Source organism: Pezoporus occidentalis, unplaced genomic scaffold (genome assembly GCF_034315485.1).
Source record: "Pezoporus occidentalis ecotype Australia unplaced genomic scaffold, CSIRO_AGI_Poc_V1 ctg7, whole genome shotgun sequence".
NCBI lineage: Eukaryota > Metazoa > Chordata > Aves > Psittaciformes > Psittacidae > Pezoporus > Pezoporus occidentalis.
Window position 1 is genome coordinate 6,171,701 of NW_026916052.1, and position 20,595 is coordinate 6,192,295.

The 20,595-nt window shown below is 37.5% G+C and overlaps 1 protein-coding gene across 12 annotated transcripts in view; it reads right to left on the reverse strand.

Annotated features, from left to right (window-relative positions):
* Positions 1-20,595, reverse strand: part of QKI (QKI, KH domain containing RNA binding) — a 162,822-nt gene that overhangs the window by 52,891 nt on the left and 89,336 nt on the right. For 5 of the 12 annotated variants that reach the window (XR_009969047.1, XM_062641692.1, XM_062641690.1 and 2 more), the window contains exon 4: positions 18,134-18,188. The exons of 6 other annotated variants lie outside the window; for them this stretch is intronic. Coding sequence is in view for 5 of the 6 variants with exons in the window: in XM_062641692.1 (XP_062497676.1) it covers positions 18,134-18,188 (55 nt within the window). In the remaining variant the exon portion in view is untranslated. The remainder of the gene's footprint in view (positions 1-18,133; positions 18,189-20,595) is intronic. One more of the 12 variants, XM_062641691.1, reaches the window with a different exon arrangement.

The following is a 20,595-nucleotide window of genomic DNA, read 5'->3' on the forward strand; positions in this document are numbered from 1 at the left end:
CACCATCGGTGGCATTCATAATCCCAGAGATACATCTTAGCTTGCTGCTTTCAGAAAAAAAGGGCAGGCTAAACAAAAAGGTTTTTTGTTTTTGTTTTTTGTTTTTTAATATAAACATTTCTAAACAATAGAAATAAGTAAATTTAAGTAACACATTCAAGTATCCAGTCTTACAAAAACCAGAAGAAACCTTCCAACTGTTTTTACTGAATAGAAAATAAAGCCAGCTAAATTTCCCAGAACCATAATTTAAATTTGACAATATTTAAAACGTAATAAAACAAGTTAAAAAATTGAAAGGAGGAGTATAAAAACTTTAGTAAATGAGAAAGATTTATTATAACTTTCACATCTAAACAAAGGCCTGGACAAACAAAACACACTTACTTAAAACTCGACATCCTTGGCATAATGTAAGAGTCTCCTATTTGTAAGTAACACACTTGCAGCTTAATCACAAACCACACTTTAAAAAATATACGGCCAGCAAAGTTAACTGCAAATGCGTCTTTTCCCCCAAATTTCACTTAAATTCTTCCAGGAAATTAAACACACAGAGGAAATCCTAGAAGACTGAATACCAACAAATACTTGCAGTACTTCATAGTTATATATACATAAGGGAGCACTGTTCCTTAGAATGTTTTATGTTTAACTCAGTTGCTTCAAGTCTGAAATGTTTTGTGCAATATGCAAAGCTAAAAACGGAGAAAAAAATAGAACCATGAGAGATGTATGAAAAAGGTATGTAAACCCATCAATACTTTAAAGGAAATTTATTTTCACTAGTCTTCATGTAACATGTGCACATCTGCACTACACTCCATACTGTTAACTACAGTGTTTGGGCTTTTTAAAAGCTATCTTAGCCAACTTTCTAAACAATGGTGGCTGTAAAAGTATCTTTGTGAATTTCAGAAGCTGAAAGGGAGAGAGAAAAATAGCCCTCATTTATAAAACAAAACCTGATGCAAAGTGCAGCTGAGTTATAACATGTTCACTGCTGTAATTTAATCTTTGAAAGAACTATCTAACACAAGGTATTTGCAGCTTATTTCACTCAATCTTGATCAAAACTCCACTGTTATTATTTAAACAATTCTATTTATTTTTTCTTTTTTTTTTTATTAACACAAAGCAGAAGTGAGTTGTTTTCAGATGGTGACAAGCAATATTAATATAACATAGCACAAAGCATTACATTACAGTTACAATGCATGAGAGAAGGTTCCTAAACCAGCAGAGGGCAGAGCAAGAAACATGCCACTACCTCTTCTTGCACTGACTGATGGGGAGTTGACACTATACTGGAGAGAGAAAGGTACCAGTTACTAGCACAACTACAGTACCACCAGGGAGGAAGGAGGGGCTGAAGGTAACAGGGAAAAACGACAAGGAAAGATGTCCCCAAGTAAAATGGCAAGGCCTGTCCTGAAAGAGAAGGAATGCCTAAAAGCAGTTTTACCTAGCATGTGATAAAATGGCATATGTAGAGTGGGGAAGCATAAAGGGACTTCCTTGCACTGCATTGGTTTCTTTCATAATGAAAAGAATATGGTGCAGTCTCAAAAACTTGGATGATTTGGAGGAGTTCAAATCTGACAGCAAAATGCACAATGTTGTAGTGGATGTACGCCTGCTTTGTAACTTCTGGAACACAGAAAAATACTTTCTCTGTTATATAAAACAAAGTAGTATGCCTCTACTACCTGATATTTAAATATTTTAGATTAACGTAATATGAACTATTGGTGCTGAACTTCAAATTATTCTGTTGCAGCACGAGGATTTTTTTTTCAAAGAAAAAAAAAGCTGTACATAGGACAATAAACAGAAAATACTGTAGATTTTCTTTTCCACACCCCCTAAACTACTTTTAGGTGGAACACCCTGTGTACATGGTTAATAATTACATATATTATTAAGATCAGACCTCACAGCACATACTATCATACAAATACTTACTGCTAAGTTAACTGAACTAGTTTATCACTAGTTCTAGATATGCTTTTTCATGGTTAAGAAGTATATTAATGAAAGTCTGGTTGCTGTGGAGAGCACTATTTCTTAAGTCAAACAGTAAGATTGAAAGGAAGCTTAAGAATGCAAGTTCACACAGTATGTTTTGAAAAAAACATTAGTCAAAAAGATTCAAGAGTTTGGAATGGGCTTCTAATTTCTTCTGTTCTAGCTCAGCCCACTGGGGCTTCAAATTCCTTCATTGCTTCCATCCTGTCCCATGAGGTTGCTTGCTTAGTGGGTTAACAGTTTTCCAAGAAACACCTTTTGGTTTACCAAAAATGCAAGTTGAATGTTATACCAATATGTATGTATTTGCTTGTTTCTACCAAAACTGGGGAATTCAGATCTATACTAGGTCATTTCATTCAAACAATGTCAGATGCAAATGCATAACAGGGCTAGCTAGGCTCACAGAGAGAGAACTTGCAACCTCTTGCAAATTTTTTTATGTTACCTCATCCTCATATTAAATCCTGAAAGGATGGTTTGGAAAAATATATTTTCCCACCCAAGTAAAATTTTAAATTAAACTAGCCCTCTGTTTAACAAGTCTTGAAAACATCCTTTCCCAACCCTGTTTTATTATAAAAAAGGCTGAATGGGTATATTGAATAGATCTGGAATTCAAGTTGGGAGGTGCCTTTCTTAAGACTTGTAAAATACGGTCCAAGACTTTAACAGTTGGTTAGGAATTTCTTCTAAAATTGTCTGAGGAGAAAATGATGAAAAGACTGGCAGGAAAAAAATGACTACATGCCTTGCTGCATAACTTTGTAGAAGGAAAATACAAACTGTGGCTATCTTGAAGTGAACCACAGCTAAGACAAACCAGACAACTTCACAGAACCAGAGAATGGCTGACATAGGAAGGGACTGTGGACATATTCCATGTCCCTTTCCATGAGTTCCTGCTCAGGGCAGGGTCAACTCTGGCACACTGCCGTATTGCTGAGCGCCAAGTTTTAAGTATCTCCAAGTATGGAGACTCCACCATCCCTCTGGGTGACCTATTCAGTGTTCAAACAGTGTTTTGTCACAATAAGAAGGGTTTTCTTATGTTTAAATGGAATATCGTATTCTAGTGGGCCCACTGCCTCTTGTCCTTCAGTAGCAAATGTTGAGCAATTCAGCCTGGTTGCCAGGTCTACCTATAGAAAAATAAGGGAGTAAAACTGCAATGAGAGTAATTTTGGGCAAACCCCCCACTTGTTACCACAGCAGGAATGGTATACACATAGAAAAGAGAAACAGCACCAAGAAAACCTGAATAAAAAACTAGGGAAGAAGGAATTCAATTGCATGTATTCAAAATTATATTATATACACAAGCAGCAATTTATAGCACAAAGTTTTCCTGCATCCCAGAGACTGTTTATGGAAGAATTATACAGGAAAAATGAAGGCAGTGATGATGCAGGAAACGACAGAGTAAAATGATTTATACCACAACCTTGGGGAACAACAATATTAGAAAAGCTTAATTACAACCAAACTATCTTATCTGCTAAATTAAAGAACATTAAAACCAACATAACTGGCAGATGAAATTTCACTGTGCTCCTTGTTTGGCAGAAGTTTCAGTATCCTTAAGTATAGCCTAATTCTGTAAACAGATCTTGCTTTCATTCTGTTGCCTGTGCCGATACACTCATTACCCTCAGGGTGCCTATACACCATAATGGACTTGAAGAAACTGCTCAATATTTACCTTGCTATTAAGGTCAATGTAGTTTAAAATGATAATAATAACAAAAGGTCTTGCTACAACTACTCAAAATTTAATTGCACAAAAATAAAAGAAAAAGTAACATACTTATAGATTTATATCCCCCCCCCCATTATGTCTTGTTTTCTTGGGAAGGGATTATGAGGAGAGTCAAAAAGCAGAAAAAGGATGCAATTGACCTGCATCTACACAGCCAAGCTTTAATATTAGAAAAGTTGTTGCATGAGGAAAAATACTTAAGTGTAGTCCATTGCTGATTTGTGCCCTGTGCTTTCCATACACTTCACCATATCGCAGAATTTCCAAGCCAGGGTCTTTCATCTCCTACACCCCAGGCCCTTTAAGGCCCATACTATTTACATCTTCATATCCCATCCCAAAGCTTCCTTCTTAATGTCTTTGCTATTGACTTAACAAGAAAAAGACAGCAGCTTACTCATTTTCTGTGACCTACACAAAGAAGATGACTGAAAACTCGGTACACCCCTTCCCTCCTCTAGAGGTATTAAGTTACTCCTCTCCTCTATCTAGGAAAATAATTTTCAAAAAGCATTAAATCCAAAGGAAAGAAGTGCCTGTCAAGCTGAACTGAAATGGTTAAAAAGATTCAAATGGTGAAAGCAGAAAATAATTTCAGAAAGCAAGCCATCACAAAATATTATCAAGAACTTAAAAAAAAACCCTCAAACTTCACTTCTCACCACAAAGACCTCCACAGTATGGCCAGCTGACTAACAAACAGTTACTGTTAAAGTTGGAAAAATTCAAAAGTGGTGAAGTAGAATCCAGCCATTTCCAGCTGTCAGAATTGCCATTAAAGGAGAATGAAATAAACACCGAAAAGAAATGCTTCACTAGTATCTGTTTATATGCAGGCAGAGATATATTACTTAAGACAAGAAAGAAAGAATGAATGCAATATGGTAAGAGTGGAAAGAAATTTTCCACTTGGCTGTTGTGGTATTTTTGGGGTTTGGCTTTTGTTAGTTGTTGTTTTGGGTTTTTTTTGGGGGGTGTTTTTTTTTTTTTTTCCAGAAAGCTATGGCCTGTACCATTAAAACGTGCATCCTATGCGCTTTTTCCACTCCCATACAATTTCCAGTAATGTTGGCCACCACAAAATGCAAACACAGCTCAGTACTACAGCAGGCGCCTTTGGAAGAAATAAAGCCATTGACTCAAGGTTGAGAATCAACCTTACTATCCTCACTCATCTTGAAGTGATAGGTTTTTATATTGTTTTCACCAACCTATTACAACAGGCTGCTCTCCCTGCTGAATGACAAAAACCACAGAACAGCTAGAGTAAAAGGAAGGGCCATTTTCACATAAAGTTAAGTTGAACACTAAAATTAAAAGGCATCAGAATAGATTCAGTCCTTTAAACCATAAAAAGGTTTAATTCAAGTATATTCTAAGAACTTCAATTAAAATTATCCTAAGATATAAGAAACAGTATAATCACTCATAGCCACTTCCTGCAGTCAAGTGGAGGAGGTAAGATGTGCCAAGAAGAAATTCAGCTACTTAGTAAAATTATCATAATGTATTTTGTCTAATATATTGTGCTATAGGTACAATTGACAGTAATTCTAGGTGACTTTCTTTTCCACAAAGAAAACGTTCACACATATATATATATCAAAGTCTTAAAAATACAAGAGCAGTTTAAAAGCTGCATGAATTAAAAAACGTTAACATGTTGATTTAAAGCAATTTTGAAACAAAAGTTAAATTTAACAAAAAAGCAATAAATTATAAAGATCACTGCAAACAAATTCTAGTTTTTCCTCTAATTTAAGTGTTTTTAAGCAATACTGTAGCCATGGAACAATGTCAGGTCTGACTTAAAGAGTCTGAAATGTTACTCAACCATTAATTATGGATTACATCCTACTTCTGTCAACAGAGTTGAACTGGTAAACCCAAGCCAGAGGAATCCAGTAAGAACGCTCTTTTCCCTAAACTAAATCATTATTCTTAGCCTTTCACAGGCCACAAGAGTTGTTCAGCTTGCGTTGTTCAATGTCAGCTTCTGGTCTCCTAACTGTTCTGTCTACTAAACTGAACTACAGAATTCCAGTTTTAAATTTTTGGCACCTCTGCTGCAGAGATAATTGAAAACATTTGGAAGACAGAGGATTTCTGTAACATATTGTGAAATGAATAAACAACTTGTAAGTCTCAGATATACAAATAACTACACATCAGTTGATACATATTCATGAGAGCTCTAGCTCTAATGAAACAAAAATCCCTTGAATCATCTCTTACTGTTGTCTTACGGTATCCTTTTATGCCCTCTTCTTTCCCCCTCATCCCATTTTCTGCTGGGCAAGCGAGCTGAATTAGATCATAAGGGGCTACTGATGCCAGCACAAGGTGAGCTGTAAGTGGGAAAGGTAGAGATGAGGGACCATATTTTAACACATAAATGCCACTTCAAGACTGGCTCACCATGACTCATAAAACTAAGTGAAATCTAATTATGCATGCGCCGGGGACTGAACACATAGTTCCCTTTATTATCTGACACAAAGCAACTTGCTCATCCATTTAAGAACTAGGTATTAAATGCTAGTATGGAGTAATAACTAAATACAAACATAAGAGCTTCCTCTTCCCTTTTGCCAGTGAATTTAAGTCTTGACAGGACTGACCAGGGAAAACCAAAAATCCCTTGAAAAACAACCCCCACCCCAAACCTGTATTCACATGATATACTCCTGACATCAACATTTCAATAAAATTTGTTACTTTAGGAGAAGTCTGCAAGCAAAGTAAGTGCTTAGGTAAGCAGCAAAAATAGAGGAGTTTATCATAAGAAACTCTGAGCCAGCCCTGCAGAAAACCAGTTTGAAATGATGCACTAATTACAGTATCTGTTTGAACAACAGAAGTAATTTTATAACATGAAGCATCGGAACACACTGATTGCCCTAACCCCTGCTGATAAACTGCTTTAATTGTGCAGTTACAGTCAGGCAAATTAACATAGACTTTTGCTCCTACTGAGCTTCTAATGGTAGCAGTTCACAATCAGAAAGCTGGTGAAAAAGTGATGTAACAAAAGAAATGCTGAAGGAGTAGCACCTGGTCAGGGAAAACACTATAGCTTACTTCACATGTAGAATTTCTGACTGAAGTTTTCTCCTATAGAAGCAACAGATCAACTGCTTAAATCAAGTCACATACTTACTGTTTTTAATGCCAGCCAAGACTGTTATTTAGCATGTCTTAAATTATCCATTATTACTGCATACTAAGTCCCCTTCAAGACAATTCTGGACCAAGAAGTGCATGTTTTCCAGCTCATATTAAACTAGCCTGTAGTTCTCAAATGTTGTCAAAAGGCATTATCTAAAAAATCTTTTAAGATCTGTTCTGGGAAAAGCTGATGGTATGAAACAACCTTATGTTTAGATGTACAGAAGAAGATTCGTCTGTGTAAACTTCTGTGAAATTTACCACAGACTTTGTGCTTGGGAAACTGCACACTAAGTGCCACCCCAAGTTCAGATCTGCCCTGCGGACAAAATGGGTCCTACATGCACAAACACCACACTGGATCTTTCTAAAGCTGTGGCTTCAGAGCACAACTGAGCTGATCCAACAACCACGGTCTGCTGACAGAAGAGGAAGCTCCTGTCACTGCCCAAGCCAGTGTACTCTGGACAGTGAACAGCTGCAGAGTGGAGCCAGCAGAAACTCTCCACCACAACAGATAGGTTTCAATGAAATAAGCAACAAGATTGCATCTCTCCAGGATTTTCTTCTTACCTATTTATCCCAAGTTGTGCTAGTGTGAAGAATAACAGTAATTTATATAAAAATAACAGATTTGTGGAATGAGCTCTACTGTCGAGTGCTATCAGTAAGTACACAGGAGCCTGTCAAGACTGAATATTTCACTATCTGGGGGTGAAAGTAACTAAGTATGCACTGGTATCCTCAGGGAATAAATGAGAATTTAGCAAACAAAATGCACAGCATAAAGCTGGATCATTTTAGAGATTAATGCAACTGTTAATGCCAATACTTAAAATTACTGTGAATTCTCTGACTTTTGACCACAGATAAGAATTTTAATGTTTGAACATTAGCAGTATTCCTGAAGTAGTAAGCTGTGTATGGAAACGGTTACACCCATATCCAAGTCTAATTTTATTCCCTTACAGGGGAGGGAATAAGCAGTAAAAAGGATGAACACAAGATGGAAGGCATCATCCAAGCATAACTACAGGCTGAGAATTGATTGAGAGCAGTCCTGAGAAGGGGGGTTGGAACTAGATGATCTTTGAGGTCCTTTCAAACTCAAACCATTCTATGATTCTATGACCATCAGAGCCTGTGGCTTACTGAATTGGGAACTTAGGGGAAATACCTGCACAGTGGCTTCACATTTCTGTAGCTTACTCTGTCATTTAAAGAAAAGTGCTACCACTACTCCTCAGCTATATTTAAGGAAAAAAAAGTGTCCATTCATTGGTTTCTCAGTCTTCTAGTCTATACAGTATGGTACCTGAAAATTTTCTTCGGGCATTTAATAGCTAAAAAACACCATCAGAAACACACCCCCACCCCTTAAAAAAGAAACAACACCATACAAAACAATACAATCCACCCCCAAAACAGTTCTTGACTGCAATCTGGACTACTCTTCACATCATACTGAATTTTGAACATCGCAATCAATGAAGTATTAGTCACCACCACTTGTACAAGTAGAAAAATACAAACTTATGTTTTGGCATTCAGTGGAGAATTAGCTCATAGGCTGGTAGTATAATTTTACACTGTTTGAAACATTTTTCTTTCCTCTTTTGAAGTACTATCATGTAACTTTCATCAACAGTAACTGCCCAAGACAATGGTGGCATCTCTCTTCACTGAATTTCAACCTTTTTTATCTAATCCATCCCATTTCCCCTCAGATTTGACTGTTACTTTGCACAGCAAAGCTGGTCAATGCATGAACACTCCCCACCTCAATAATTTGAGCTCAGAGTTAAAACTGATCCATTTCTGAGTTAAGCTCATCTTCAAACACCTTTGCTCTGGCTCTTCTATGTTAACTCCACATATAAGTGATGCTGAACAAGCCATGAGGATCAAGAGATAATAAAATAAAAGCACATTTTTCTTCAAGCTCTATTCATTCTTTAAGCATGAATTAGCAGGAATTGTCACTCATTTATGTTAAGTCTAAAAAACAGACAAAACTACAGTAACTCATGTAAAATTTGCCACATTTCTTTATCACTAGGAATAACAGAATTAATTATTTATTTAAAAAATTCAAGACTGAATTTACAGCACTGTTAAAGAAAAGGAGGAGGAAGAAATACAAAGAGAAAAAAACTGTAATAGATAACTGACCTTTTGGAGCTCTCAGAACAAACTGAGCCGCTTACACCCTGCATTTTAATGCAAACATATCCACATTTCTACTTTCCTAATTTCAATTCTCCTACCACTTTTGGAGTCGTTACTCAGCCTCTGCTTGAAAATCCAACCATTTTGCTTTTAGTATTTCCTCAAGCATGAGGCACATATACCTACCATATGTACACATATACACACATATGTAAGAAAAAAATATCAATAGGGATTTCTCTGCAGAAATCTTGGTGAAGCTCGTGAGCATATTGTGAAGACAAATTTGAAAAATGACAATGTAGTCATGCTAGCCCTTAATTTTTTTTTAGTTACAAAGTAATTGTAAGCTTTTAAGAAAGAACTCCTCCCATTTTCTCATGCTGTTAACATTTACAGTAATACGTCACTATTAATCTCCTTAACATCTTTTTAGAAACAGCTTAACACTTAGTAAGAGAAGTGAAATTTCCCTCATTCCAAATCTTTGCACAAAAGTATATGAAGATGTCACTACAGAGTACTTTTAACAGGAACTCAGACTGAACATGCTAACATAACCTCAGTGTGCCAAGAAAATTGAACAGTACCACTTCTTAACCCACAATGTAATAGACAAGTTTCAGATACTTATAAAACTCTGCACAGAACTTAAAAAAAAAAAAAAAAAATTCCAATGGGAAAGTCTTCCCTATTCCTCCCCTCAAAGTAAAAAAAATCCAGGTTCATAGTTTTTACTTTCTGAATGCGCAAAAAAAAAGTTAAGTGACATTTTCTAAAGAATACGAGCAGTTTCCACTGGTTTTGGTTTGTTGTTTTTATTTCTTAATCAGATGACTTGTAAACTAAAATCATTTGTATAGTAACAGGTTGTTTGTTTAGCTTTATTTTAGGACACTGTGATCTTTAGGCTTTTACTGTTTGTCAAAGCAACAAGAAACTCGTGACTCAAATCAAATACACCTAAGTAGTAGTTATGCTTCCAATAACTTCCTGAGCCATAAAGAAGCTAGCTTTGCTGAGTTTTTAAAAAATTAGAAGAGCTAAACCAAACATTCATCACCTCTGTTTTTTTAGACTGGTTTGGGGCAGGCCAGGGAGGGGAAATCTTAGAAGGGAAGCAACTTTAATCAGTGACAATTTGCCAATAGTACTTTACTGCTGGCCTACAAAATATGCAGGCCATGCTCAGAAAAGCATAGCTGTCTTTAATGTCAGGGCCAGGTTGACATGGTTGCAATGCCAGAGCTTTAGCTTAAAACCTGTATCTTACACACGTATTCATAACAGAAAGAGCCATTCCCAAGCAGTGCAAGTTAACAATACCTGTGAGTTTCAACAAAAAACATGCACAGTCAGAATGCAAAAAACAGGGTAGACGAGTGTAGAGGTAATAAATGTTACAACAGATCTCCTGTATAAGCTGAACTGCTTAGCAGAATCCTGACCTTAATCAAAAACAGGGTATGAGCACTGAAATGCTTACACCTAGTATTTTTCTTATTGCCTCTGTCTTTTCTTATTTCCCCTATTCTGTTTCAATCCTTAGGATCAATCTGCCTTAAAAGATTTTCTCAAAGATGCATAATGAAGACCAGGTGACTAAAGCACTCGTGCTTCCTGGACATCTGCAGGGCTGGTAAGAAGATTCAAGTGCCTAGGCACTGAATAATTACATCTGAATCACCTTGTATGCCAATAAGAAAAGTAGTGCTAAACAGAAACCAAACCTTTCTTGTGTTACTTAAATTAATATTGCCAGCTTTAGACACAATGTCTGCTTATAATTAGAACACTGATCTTACCTAGTCACCTCAGAAAAAGAAACTCCCAAAGTTAGAATTGTCCTGTCTTTTCTTCTATAGAAGAGTTTCTTATGTAGACTGCTGTTCAACAACAGACCTAAAATGGTGACTACTCACTTCCACCAAGTGGCTCCATTTTCTTCTCCCTCCTCTTAGCTGCCTTCCCACTTAGCTATCCTTCCCACTTCTTTGGACTAGCTCTCACTAGGTCCTTCCAGAGCCAGTTTAACATGGCAGCAAACTGTCACATTAACGTACTGCCTGTTTAGCAAGCTGAACTGGCTCAGTGACAAATTCCACAGGTAGCAGCAGTCTGAGCACAAGAATGCACAGGCATATTCCCTTTGTAAGAAGCTGCTAGCTGTCAGTCACACTTTAAGCAGTTTGTCCCACCAAACCACTCCCACAACAGGGGGCGAGGATAAGGGAGCTCCACGGACTGACTGACCTGCAATGCTGCAGACATGTTGGACACTTTGCAGTACTGCTTACATCAAATGCAATTTCGCTATCATACATAAATTGCTATTTAAATTTAAATGTTTTGAAAACTCAAGTTTCCACTCAGCTCAAGTGAGGTGCGCAAAACTCTGTAAATGTTACAACTCAGGTACTTACCTGAGAAATTAACATACTGTTCCCATGGTTTTAAATAAGGGTGTGGCACAGAAAAAAAACCAACAACTTGTCACTCACAGCATAGTGATTAACTCCCAGAAAAAGTTTGTTTATACAAATAGGTCCTAACTAGCAACCTTCATTCTAGCACCTTCTCATTTGAATTTGCAATCTCAATGTTCTTCTTCAAACCACGTCATTTCACAGGAAACATGAGCTGGGTTTCAGTGGCCCCATTTCCCTGTTCATCATAGAGCAGCACTAATACTGCCCTTTTACATAAGGCTTAAAAAAAAAAAAAAAAAAAAAAGCCCTTTGTAATCTCTTCAGCATACTTTCCAATAACGAATTATGTAATTAATATGTCACTCAGATATTCATGCTCTCTCATTTCTATACACAGAGATTTCTCCCACAGTACTAAGTTCTGGAATTTTCAGATTTACAGAAGCATTAGAAGGATGCTTTGCATTTTGGATTAAAGAGGACTCATACCAGAAATGATGCTCAAAGTTAATCCTGCAGAAAGCAGGCCTTGTGAAACTGTTATAGAAGGGCTTTGAATAGTGACCAGGTGCTGTTAAAGCAGATGACTGCCCATGGTGGCTTGTTCTGCTCTAAATAGTGGCCCCCTCTACCGCCTGTGGGTCTTTTGGAGAAGACACAAATTCATTGACTAATGTAACAAACTCATTTCCCAGACAATATTGTTACACAGATATGCTACAGGTACAGTAAGCTCAAAGCATGTTCCCCTGTGTTGTTCTGACATGGTTAAGAGGTTCTTCACAAACCAGAAACAACAGAAAAGCTAAATTTCTGGGTCACTCTAATCCATATACTATACTGATTTATTCCATAGCTAGAAAGCTCACCAGTTAATTGCAATGCTTTTATTCAGGTTGGACCTCCCTCTATTCATAAAGAGCTTCTGAGGTTTTGGGTTTTGCTGGGGTATTTTGTTGTTGCTGTTTTGTTTACTTGGGGTTGGTTGTTTGAACTTTTCCTTGAGGAATGGGCTGTATGTTGTCTGGTTTAGATTTGAACTATGGCAATATTTCTTAGCAGTACAAAAATAATACAGTGGTATGTTGTTTATTCATGATTTATTCAACTTTTTCTTCAGCAGTGATCCACAATCACTAGTACAGTAGTGAGTGGAACAAAGAACAGCGTTTTATTACTGCTGAGACTGTTACATTTGATCACATTTAAAAATAATAGTCCAGCCTTATATCTTATCTTCATTTTCTTATTTTTTTGCTAAGCTACTAAAACAGGAAATTTACTCTAAAACTGTAATTATTTAATATTATGGTGATTGCACAAGCATATATTTATATATCTTTGGGTTTTAATCATTTTACTCCTTCCGACTGAAACAGTTCAAATATTTCCATAGAATAATTAGGGCTGGAAAGGACCTTAAGATCATCTAGTTACAACCCCCTTGCCATGGCCAGGGACTCCTCACACCAGACCATGCCATCCAATGCTTCGTCCAACCTGGACTTGAACACCACCAGGGATCCAGCATTCACAACTTTCTGGGGAAACCCATTCCAGTGCCTCACCACCCTTACAGTAAAATAATTACACCTTATATCCAACCTAAACTTCCCCTGTTTAAGTTTTAACCCGTTACCCCTTGTCCTGTCACTAACAGTCCCTAATGAAGAGTCCCTCACCAGCATCCCTATAGGCCCCCTTCAGATACTGGAAGGCTGCTATGAGGTCTCCACACAGCCCTCTCCTCTCCAGGCTGAAAAGGCTCCAACTTCCTCAGCCTGTCTTCACACAGGAGGTGCTCCAGTCCCCTGATCATCCTCGTGGCCCTTCCCTGGACTTGTTCCAACAGTTCCATGTCCTTTTTATGTTGAGGACACCAGAACTGCACACAATACTCCAGGTGAGGTCTCACAAGAGCAGAGTAAAGGGGCAGAATCACCTCCTTTGACCTGCTGGTCACACTCCTTCTAATGCAGCCCAGGATACGGTTGGCTTTCTGGGCTGCGAGCGCACACTGAAGCCGGCTCATGTTCATTTTCTCATTGACCAACACCCCCAAGTCCTTCTCCACAGGGCTGCTCTGAATCTCTTCTCTGCCCAACCTGTAGCTGTGCCTGGGATTGCTCCAACCCAGGTGTATGACCTTGCACTTGGCATGGTTAAACTTCATGAGGCTGGCATCAGCCCACCTCACAAGCGTGTCAAGGTCCCTCTCGACAGCATTCCTTCCCTCCAGCGTATCAACTGAACCACACAGCTTGGTGTCATTGTCAGACTTGCTGAGGGTGCACTCAATCCCACTGTCCATGTCACTGACAAATATGTTGAACAAGACCGGTCCCAACACTGATCCCTGAGGGACACCATTTGTTACTGGTCTCCAGCCAGACATTGAGCCATTGACCACAACTCTTTGTGTGCGGCCATCCAGCCAGTTCTTTATCCACTGAGTGGTCCATCCATCAAATTGATGTCTCTCCAATTTAGAGACAAGGATGTCGTGTGGGACAGTGTCAAACGCTTTACACAAGTCCAGGTAGGCGACATCAACTGCTCTACCCCTGTCCATCAGTTCTGTAGCCCCATCATAGAAGGCCACCAAATTGGTCAGGCAGGATTTCCCCTTAGTGAAGCCATGCTGGCTGTCACCAAGCACCTTGTTGTTTTTCATGTGCCTTAGCATGCCTTCCAGGAGAATCTGCTCCAAGATTTTGCCAGGCACAGAGGTGAGACTGACTGGTCTGTAATTCCCCGGGTCATCCATTTTCCCCTTCTTGAAAATGGGGGTTATATTTCCCTTTTCCCAGTCGTTGGGAACTTTACCTGACTGCCATGATTTTTCAAATATGAAGGACAGTGGCTTAGCAACTTCATTCGCCAGCTCCTTCAGGACCTGCGGATGGATTTCATCAGATGAAATCCATATTTATTCTGTTGCAACAATACAAAACAAATTGTATTTCTAAACATATAACCCAGACATCAGTTCAAGACAGAAGTAACATGCAAGAAAGTAAAGGAAATGAAACATATTTCTACTTCAAAAATAAAACAATGTTTTGTTATAGAGAATATAGAAAGCTACCCAAGTTTGAACTGAGTACAGAACTGACAATAAGTATTAGCCAATGAATTTAAGCTGAGCCCTTGAAAGAATTCAGAACTACTGCCTCAAATAATCTCAGCAGACAAACTTTCTGTGTATTTATGGCTGAAACCTTGTACACAGTCTGTAATTATATTGTTTTATTGCACCAGTTGCCTCCAATCCTTGGTACAATTATATGTGATTTGACACACCCAAGTTACCACCTAGGTAACTCAAAAGTGTCACCACTGTTACAGTCTTTAAGACTGATTTCATCCAACAGCTCTGATTATAACAACTGCAGAAGAAGGGGTATCCAGCATGTGGCATGTGTTCTCAAGGCCTGATTAAAATTTAGTAATAGCCGTGACAGTTAAAGACTCTGTAACTGAGTGCCAGCTTGGCAACAGTTATTAAATGGCTCAAGAATACTGCTGATAATGTATTAGGGATGCCTTTTCTACAGTATATAGGTGCCAGAGCTTCAGGCTTGGTATCCCCCTTTACCTCTCATGTGACATCAATGAGTGACAGAAGAAAGTGAAAGCTTTAATTCAAAGTCAGGTATTATGATTTTTTTACTCTGCATACATGTATACCAGTCTTAGGAGAGAATGTCTAGACATACATCCTTCAAGATCACTTTCAATTAGCAGTCCTATAACTGCTGTTTAGAAGACATCATACTTTAAGAGAGACATCCGGTTTCACACTAACTTTTTGAAGCCCACAGATTTTGGAAAAATGTACAGCAATATTCAACAATGAAAAGTAATTTTTTTAAAAGATCATTGAATAGTGAATCTGCTGACATTTTCATTTGCAAGATTTTGAGTAAAACAGTGCAAACTGAATAAAAACCACAACTAACCAAATTATCGAGCTCCACTGCAAGTCACCATAACATGAAAAATTGTGACTGACTTAATTATGCAAAATTTCAAGTTCTGCTTTTTCAACACAGTGCACAAAGAGAAGCACAGACAGATATAGTCATGTCCCAAGGCTAAACAAAGGTATTAGTGAAAGAGAGAAATATAATGAATACACACTGGACAGATTAAAAGAACCAAACAGAATGTTAGTGCACTATGAAGCCACAGAAGCAAAGGAAATACTTGCTGGGTTAACCAAGTCTGAAGACATTTAAAGTGAGTAATTTTTAAGAGATTCCAGTATATTATCAGAAGAGTTACCAAAAAGAATAACTGCTTCTACTCTTCAGCAGGCAAGTTCCAAGCTTGTTTTGTTAAAAAGTCCATTACATACAGTTTGAGATTGCACAGTTACCTACTCACAAGGAAAAAAAAAAAAAATCAAACCAAAAAGTTCTACAGTTTAAATTAATATGATTTCTGAGTAACAGAAGTCAAAGATAATAAGGCTGGGAAAAAAGGTCATTACGTGCATGCCTTTCTTATGTTCTACAGTAGTTTCATGCATCCATCTTAGAAAATAACACAGAATTATGCATGAATTGGGGATAAAAATAATTACACGCTCTGCTCACATCCTAGAGAGATGGGTGGAAGAAAGGTGTCTTCCTTCATCCTAAGTGTTTCCTACTCTTCAGGAAAGCACAAGAATAATCCCTTTGTTCAAAAGGCATTTTCAACAGATGACATAGATTTACTGCCAACCAACAGGTGCTGACCTCCCACTTCCTGACCTGGCCACATTTTTTTTTCCCTCCTCTCCCTTCTCAAACTGGCACAGGTATTAGTTTGGGTTAGTATAGCTTATTAACTAGCAAAACTTTTTAATCCCTGGAACTATACTCTTATATTAGCTGGCCAAAATCTGGCTTCCTTCTTGTCCACACTGTAACCAACCCTCTAATATTGCGCATTCCCACCCCACCACCCCAAAAGAGAAATTGAGAAAAACTGTCCCAAATACATGTAACCTGTCATGAAACAATTTAAATTGCCTCTTTTTGTTTACAATAAGCAAGAGGAAGGGAAAAAAAAAAGGTACTTTTCTAAATGAAAAGGTTTGAAGAAGGTTCTTTACAAAGCATTCAAAGAAAGGCAGTAACAATTAAAAGCATCAGCACGCTACTTATTCTCCATGTTACAACTGTAGGCTGCCAACAAAAATTAAACCATGTCAAAGTATTCACTAGTACATTTTAACCTTTGCACTGTATTATGATTAAGAATTCATCCAGATGCGTAACAAATTAACTTCACTACTTTCAAACAGGAAAAAGACACCAAAACCACAAAAAAACTCTAGCCCTTCCCCAAAAAACAACTCTGATATTTCAAAGAACTAAACCCAAGGTGTACAGTATCACAGCTTTGCTTCCCCAGTTCTTAGCACCCATCTAGTATCATTCATAGTTAAAAAACTCTGATGTTTCAAATGTATGCATCTTTAAATAAGAAAATTAAGCCCAGCAAAAAGATCAACAGTGGTGGAGAGAATGAGTATTTCAAGCCTGTACCATATTTTGTGACGAAAAAATTATCTCGGGACCCTGCATTTATTATCTGAAGATACAAAAAGCATCACCTCTACAGCATGTCAAGAAGCCACAGTCATCCAGCTCAACTAATGCAAGAACAATTACTGAACTTTGCCTAAAGCCCATAACCACACAACAGTTTAAGCTATTGTAAGTCAGCAATGCTAGTCCCACCTTGACATGCTTGTGATCCAGTCCATGGCTCTCAAAATCAAGAGGAAGTTTCCAGCTTTAGTTTCCACCTGGTTTAGCACTGAAGCAGGTCATCACAGTCATTTAAATCACCAGTGACTGTCACAAGGCAGAGAGAAAGTATGCCTAGCCAAGGCTGTGCAAGTGGTACTGAACAGCAAGTACTGACTTCAACTGTTGTAAGACCAGCTCTGGAACTACAGCCTGAGATACCTGAAGGCATCAAATTTCCAGATGATTAGTAGCAGTCAGAGACTGACTGATATTTAAAACTTCAGCAATGCAGACGGATAATTCCTCTCTGTGCCTCCAATACACCCTTCAGAAAAATGCAAAAATACTAATTTAAGAACACAAGTGATACCTTCAGGAGAAATTCAACAAGAACTCTCAGAAATGTCCCCAGCATAGAAATAATTACAGGTTTAGATCCAGTATATAAGAGGTTGTTGAGAATGCTGAAGAGCCAATTTGAACACCAGCCATTGGAGACAGCAAATATCAGCCACATTTTTTCTTTTAAACAAAATCACTGTGATGAACAACTCCATTTACATTTTGAACATAGGTTCAAAAGACAAAAATTCAGCAACCATTATCACAAAAACCTTGCTAATATTAAAGTTGTGTATTTTTACACCAGTGAAATATTGCATTGATGTGACACACCTGTCAGCAATCAATAAAAGCTCCTCACATCAGGCATACTAAGCCAACGCACCATTTACGGAAGAGAGGGTTGTAATTCTTTTCCAGTCAGGGTCTCCTCAAATTATAGGTGATTTGAAAAAATGCACTGGAATGTTTACAAGAAGTAAAACATTTACTTGCCTCTACCTCCAAAACTGCTGGGTCATGGTTGTCTCTGCTCTTAAAGGAGACCTGAAACGCAAAAAAAAATTGGGCTTGTGCCCTATTTTGCTTCTTTAAGATGTTTAAGAGATTCATGAAGAGTGGAAATTAAGTGTTTTTATTTTATCCTGTGCTGGACACATTTTACTCCTTCCTGATTACACTTGAGATTGAAATCCCAAGAAGCCATAATATAAGACAACCTGGTTAAGGGAAAATAATGAAGGAATCAACAGATTCTATGATTTCCATGCAACTATTTATCTTGATATCCCTCCTACCTATTGAACTATTTCATACAACGCAGTAAATCCTATTTAAATGTTACAGAACAAAAGCAACTAAAAGATTTTTGAAAAGAACTGAGAAATTATATCAAAGTATCCCAACTACCACTTTCAATGCTATTCTCCACAGTAACACACAGTAATCTGAAATAAATTAACCTTCTGCTGTAATTTACAAACAATGCTTAGACCATATACTCAAAGTTCTTGCTGCAAACCCATATGGTCTCACAGGAAAAGGCACCTTCACTAAAGAGTGCTCAGAAAGTCAGAAAAAAGTTGCCAGTAGGAGTTTTTTCCTCTGTTAGTAAAGTAGGCTTTAACTATTTAACAAGCTACAGTAATACTCAACCGAGTAAAACCAAAGTTTTCACTGCAAGTCATGCCCATCAAAGCGTACACAGTATAACCTCCATAACCTCTCTGTTACACCCCTAGCCCTTACCCTGCAGGTAGGGTTAATAAGATGTAGCTCACTTTTGTCAGTAGAACATCACATTCTCATAATGGGGATGCTAAAGTCTGCAACTAGCTGCAGTAAAATTTTAGCAACTAGACTGATTTAGTAAGCAATATACAACTACTTAAACACACCAGCACTCAAGCTCTGCAAGGCAAGAAAGGGATACACTTCAGGTCCATTGTATGCAAAGTAAAAAGAAGGCATAGCTCATAATTTTTGAAGGAGTTAAAACAGGTCAACAGGATAAAATACACAAATCAGAGGACAAACAAAGCACTTACAAACATTTCACATCTGGCTTTGAGACAGCTTAGGTCTCCAATGATGACAGCATTTTTTTGTTTGGGCTTTTTTTTTTATATATGTATATAAATATATATATATAGATACAAATTGGTTTAAAAGCTTTCTCTAACCTAATACAACACACCCCATAACTACCTGTTATGAGTTTTACAACACTGCCCCATCTTAGGCAGGAGATGCTATTCCAATTCTTTACTCTGAAGGTACCAAGAAATAAACCCTTAAATGTGATAATCAAATAGTGCACAAAAATGCAGCACACAAAAATTCAAAACCGTGGTTTTCCCCATTATACATACTTCATTACAGGCACTAGGAAAATAATTAAACTAAGAAATAACACTGGTTATATTCACCAAGAGTCTGAAGAGCAGTGGAATTTAACTTTGAACAAGCATGTAACTCCAGGCACAGGAATAACTAGTACACAGCTCCCAACCAAGCTTTTCATTTGTGCATTTCAAACGTTTCCCTTTGTAAGGGGATTAACTTTTCTTTTTTTCCCATGGCATGTAGACAACCATACAGAGACTTCTCTCAGCTAAGCCAATGCAGGACACTGAAATCCATGCATTCTGTAAGTTCTGTATGCCCTAATATCCACCTCCAAGTAATTAGGTAGCTCTTAACACTATAACCACAATAACTGCTGACATGGACAGAGCGAACAGACTGCCATTTAAAGAAGTAAAATACCTAGTTTGACACATATGAAAATTACTCTTCTCAGCTGCAGAAAGTAAGAAACTGTTTATCATCATAGAAAACATTTTTAAAAATCACAAATAAATCAGCACCTATGGATACATTTAAGGAAAAAACAAACAAGGGCTTCTGCTACTGTTGTCTATATTTTGTGGAGACAATGTCTTGTTCTCATTTTTCTCCTGATCTCCAAGATCTGATCTTGTTCCATCTTAAATTTGCCACAGAATTTCATCTTGTTGCCTATACAGGAAGATCATGCTTCACTTCCTGTTTTTCCCCTTTAAAAATCCTTTAAGACCATTTCAAATTTTTTACACAGGTGAATGTACTTCACCTCTTTTCTTAAAAGATCTCTCTAGACCCTGATAAACCTATTTGAATTACAAAGTTCTGCTAAGCTAAGGCCAGTAAAAAGACAACAAAAGCTCAATACTCTAATCATTAAAACTTGCTGCTGAATACTCTTCTTGAATTCAGCATCAATGAGGCACTGGCTACTACAGAAATACTCTACTAGCAATATGTATGACCAAGGCAATAAAACTTAATATTTACTAACATTAATAATAATAATATTAATAAGAATATAATGCCCCTACACAACTTAAATATAAATCCTCTGAGATTACATGTAGCTAAACCATATTGGAGCCCAAAATTTTTGCTTTATCCT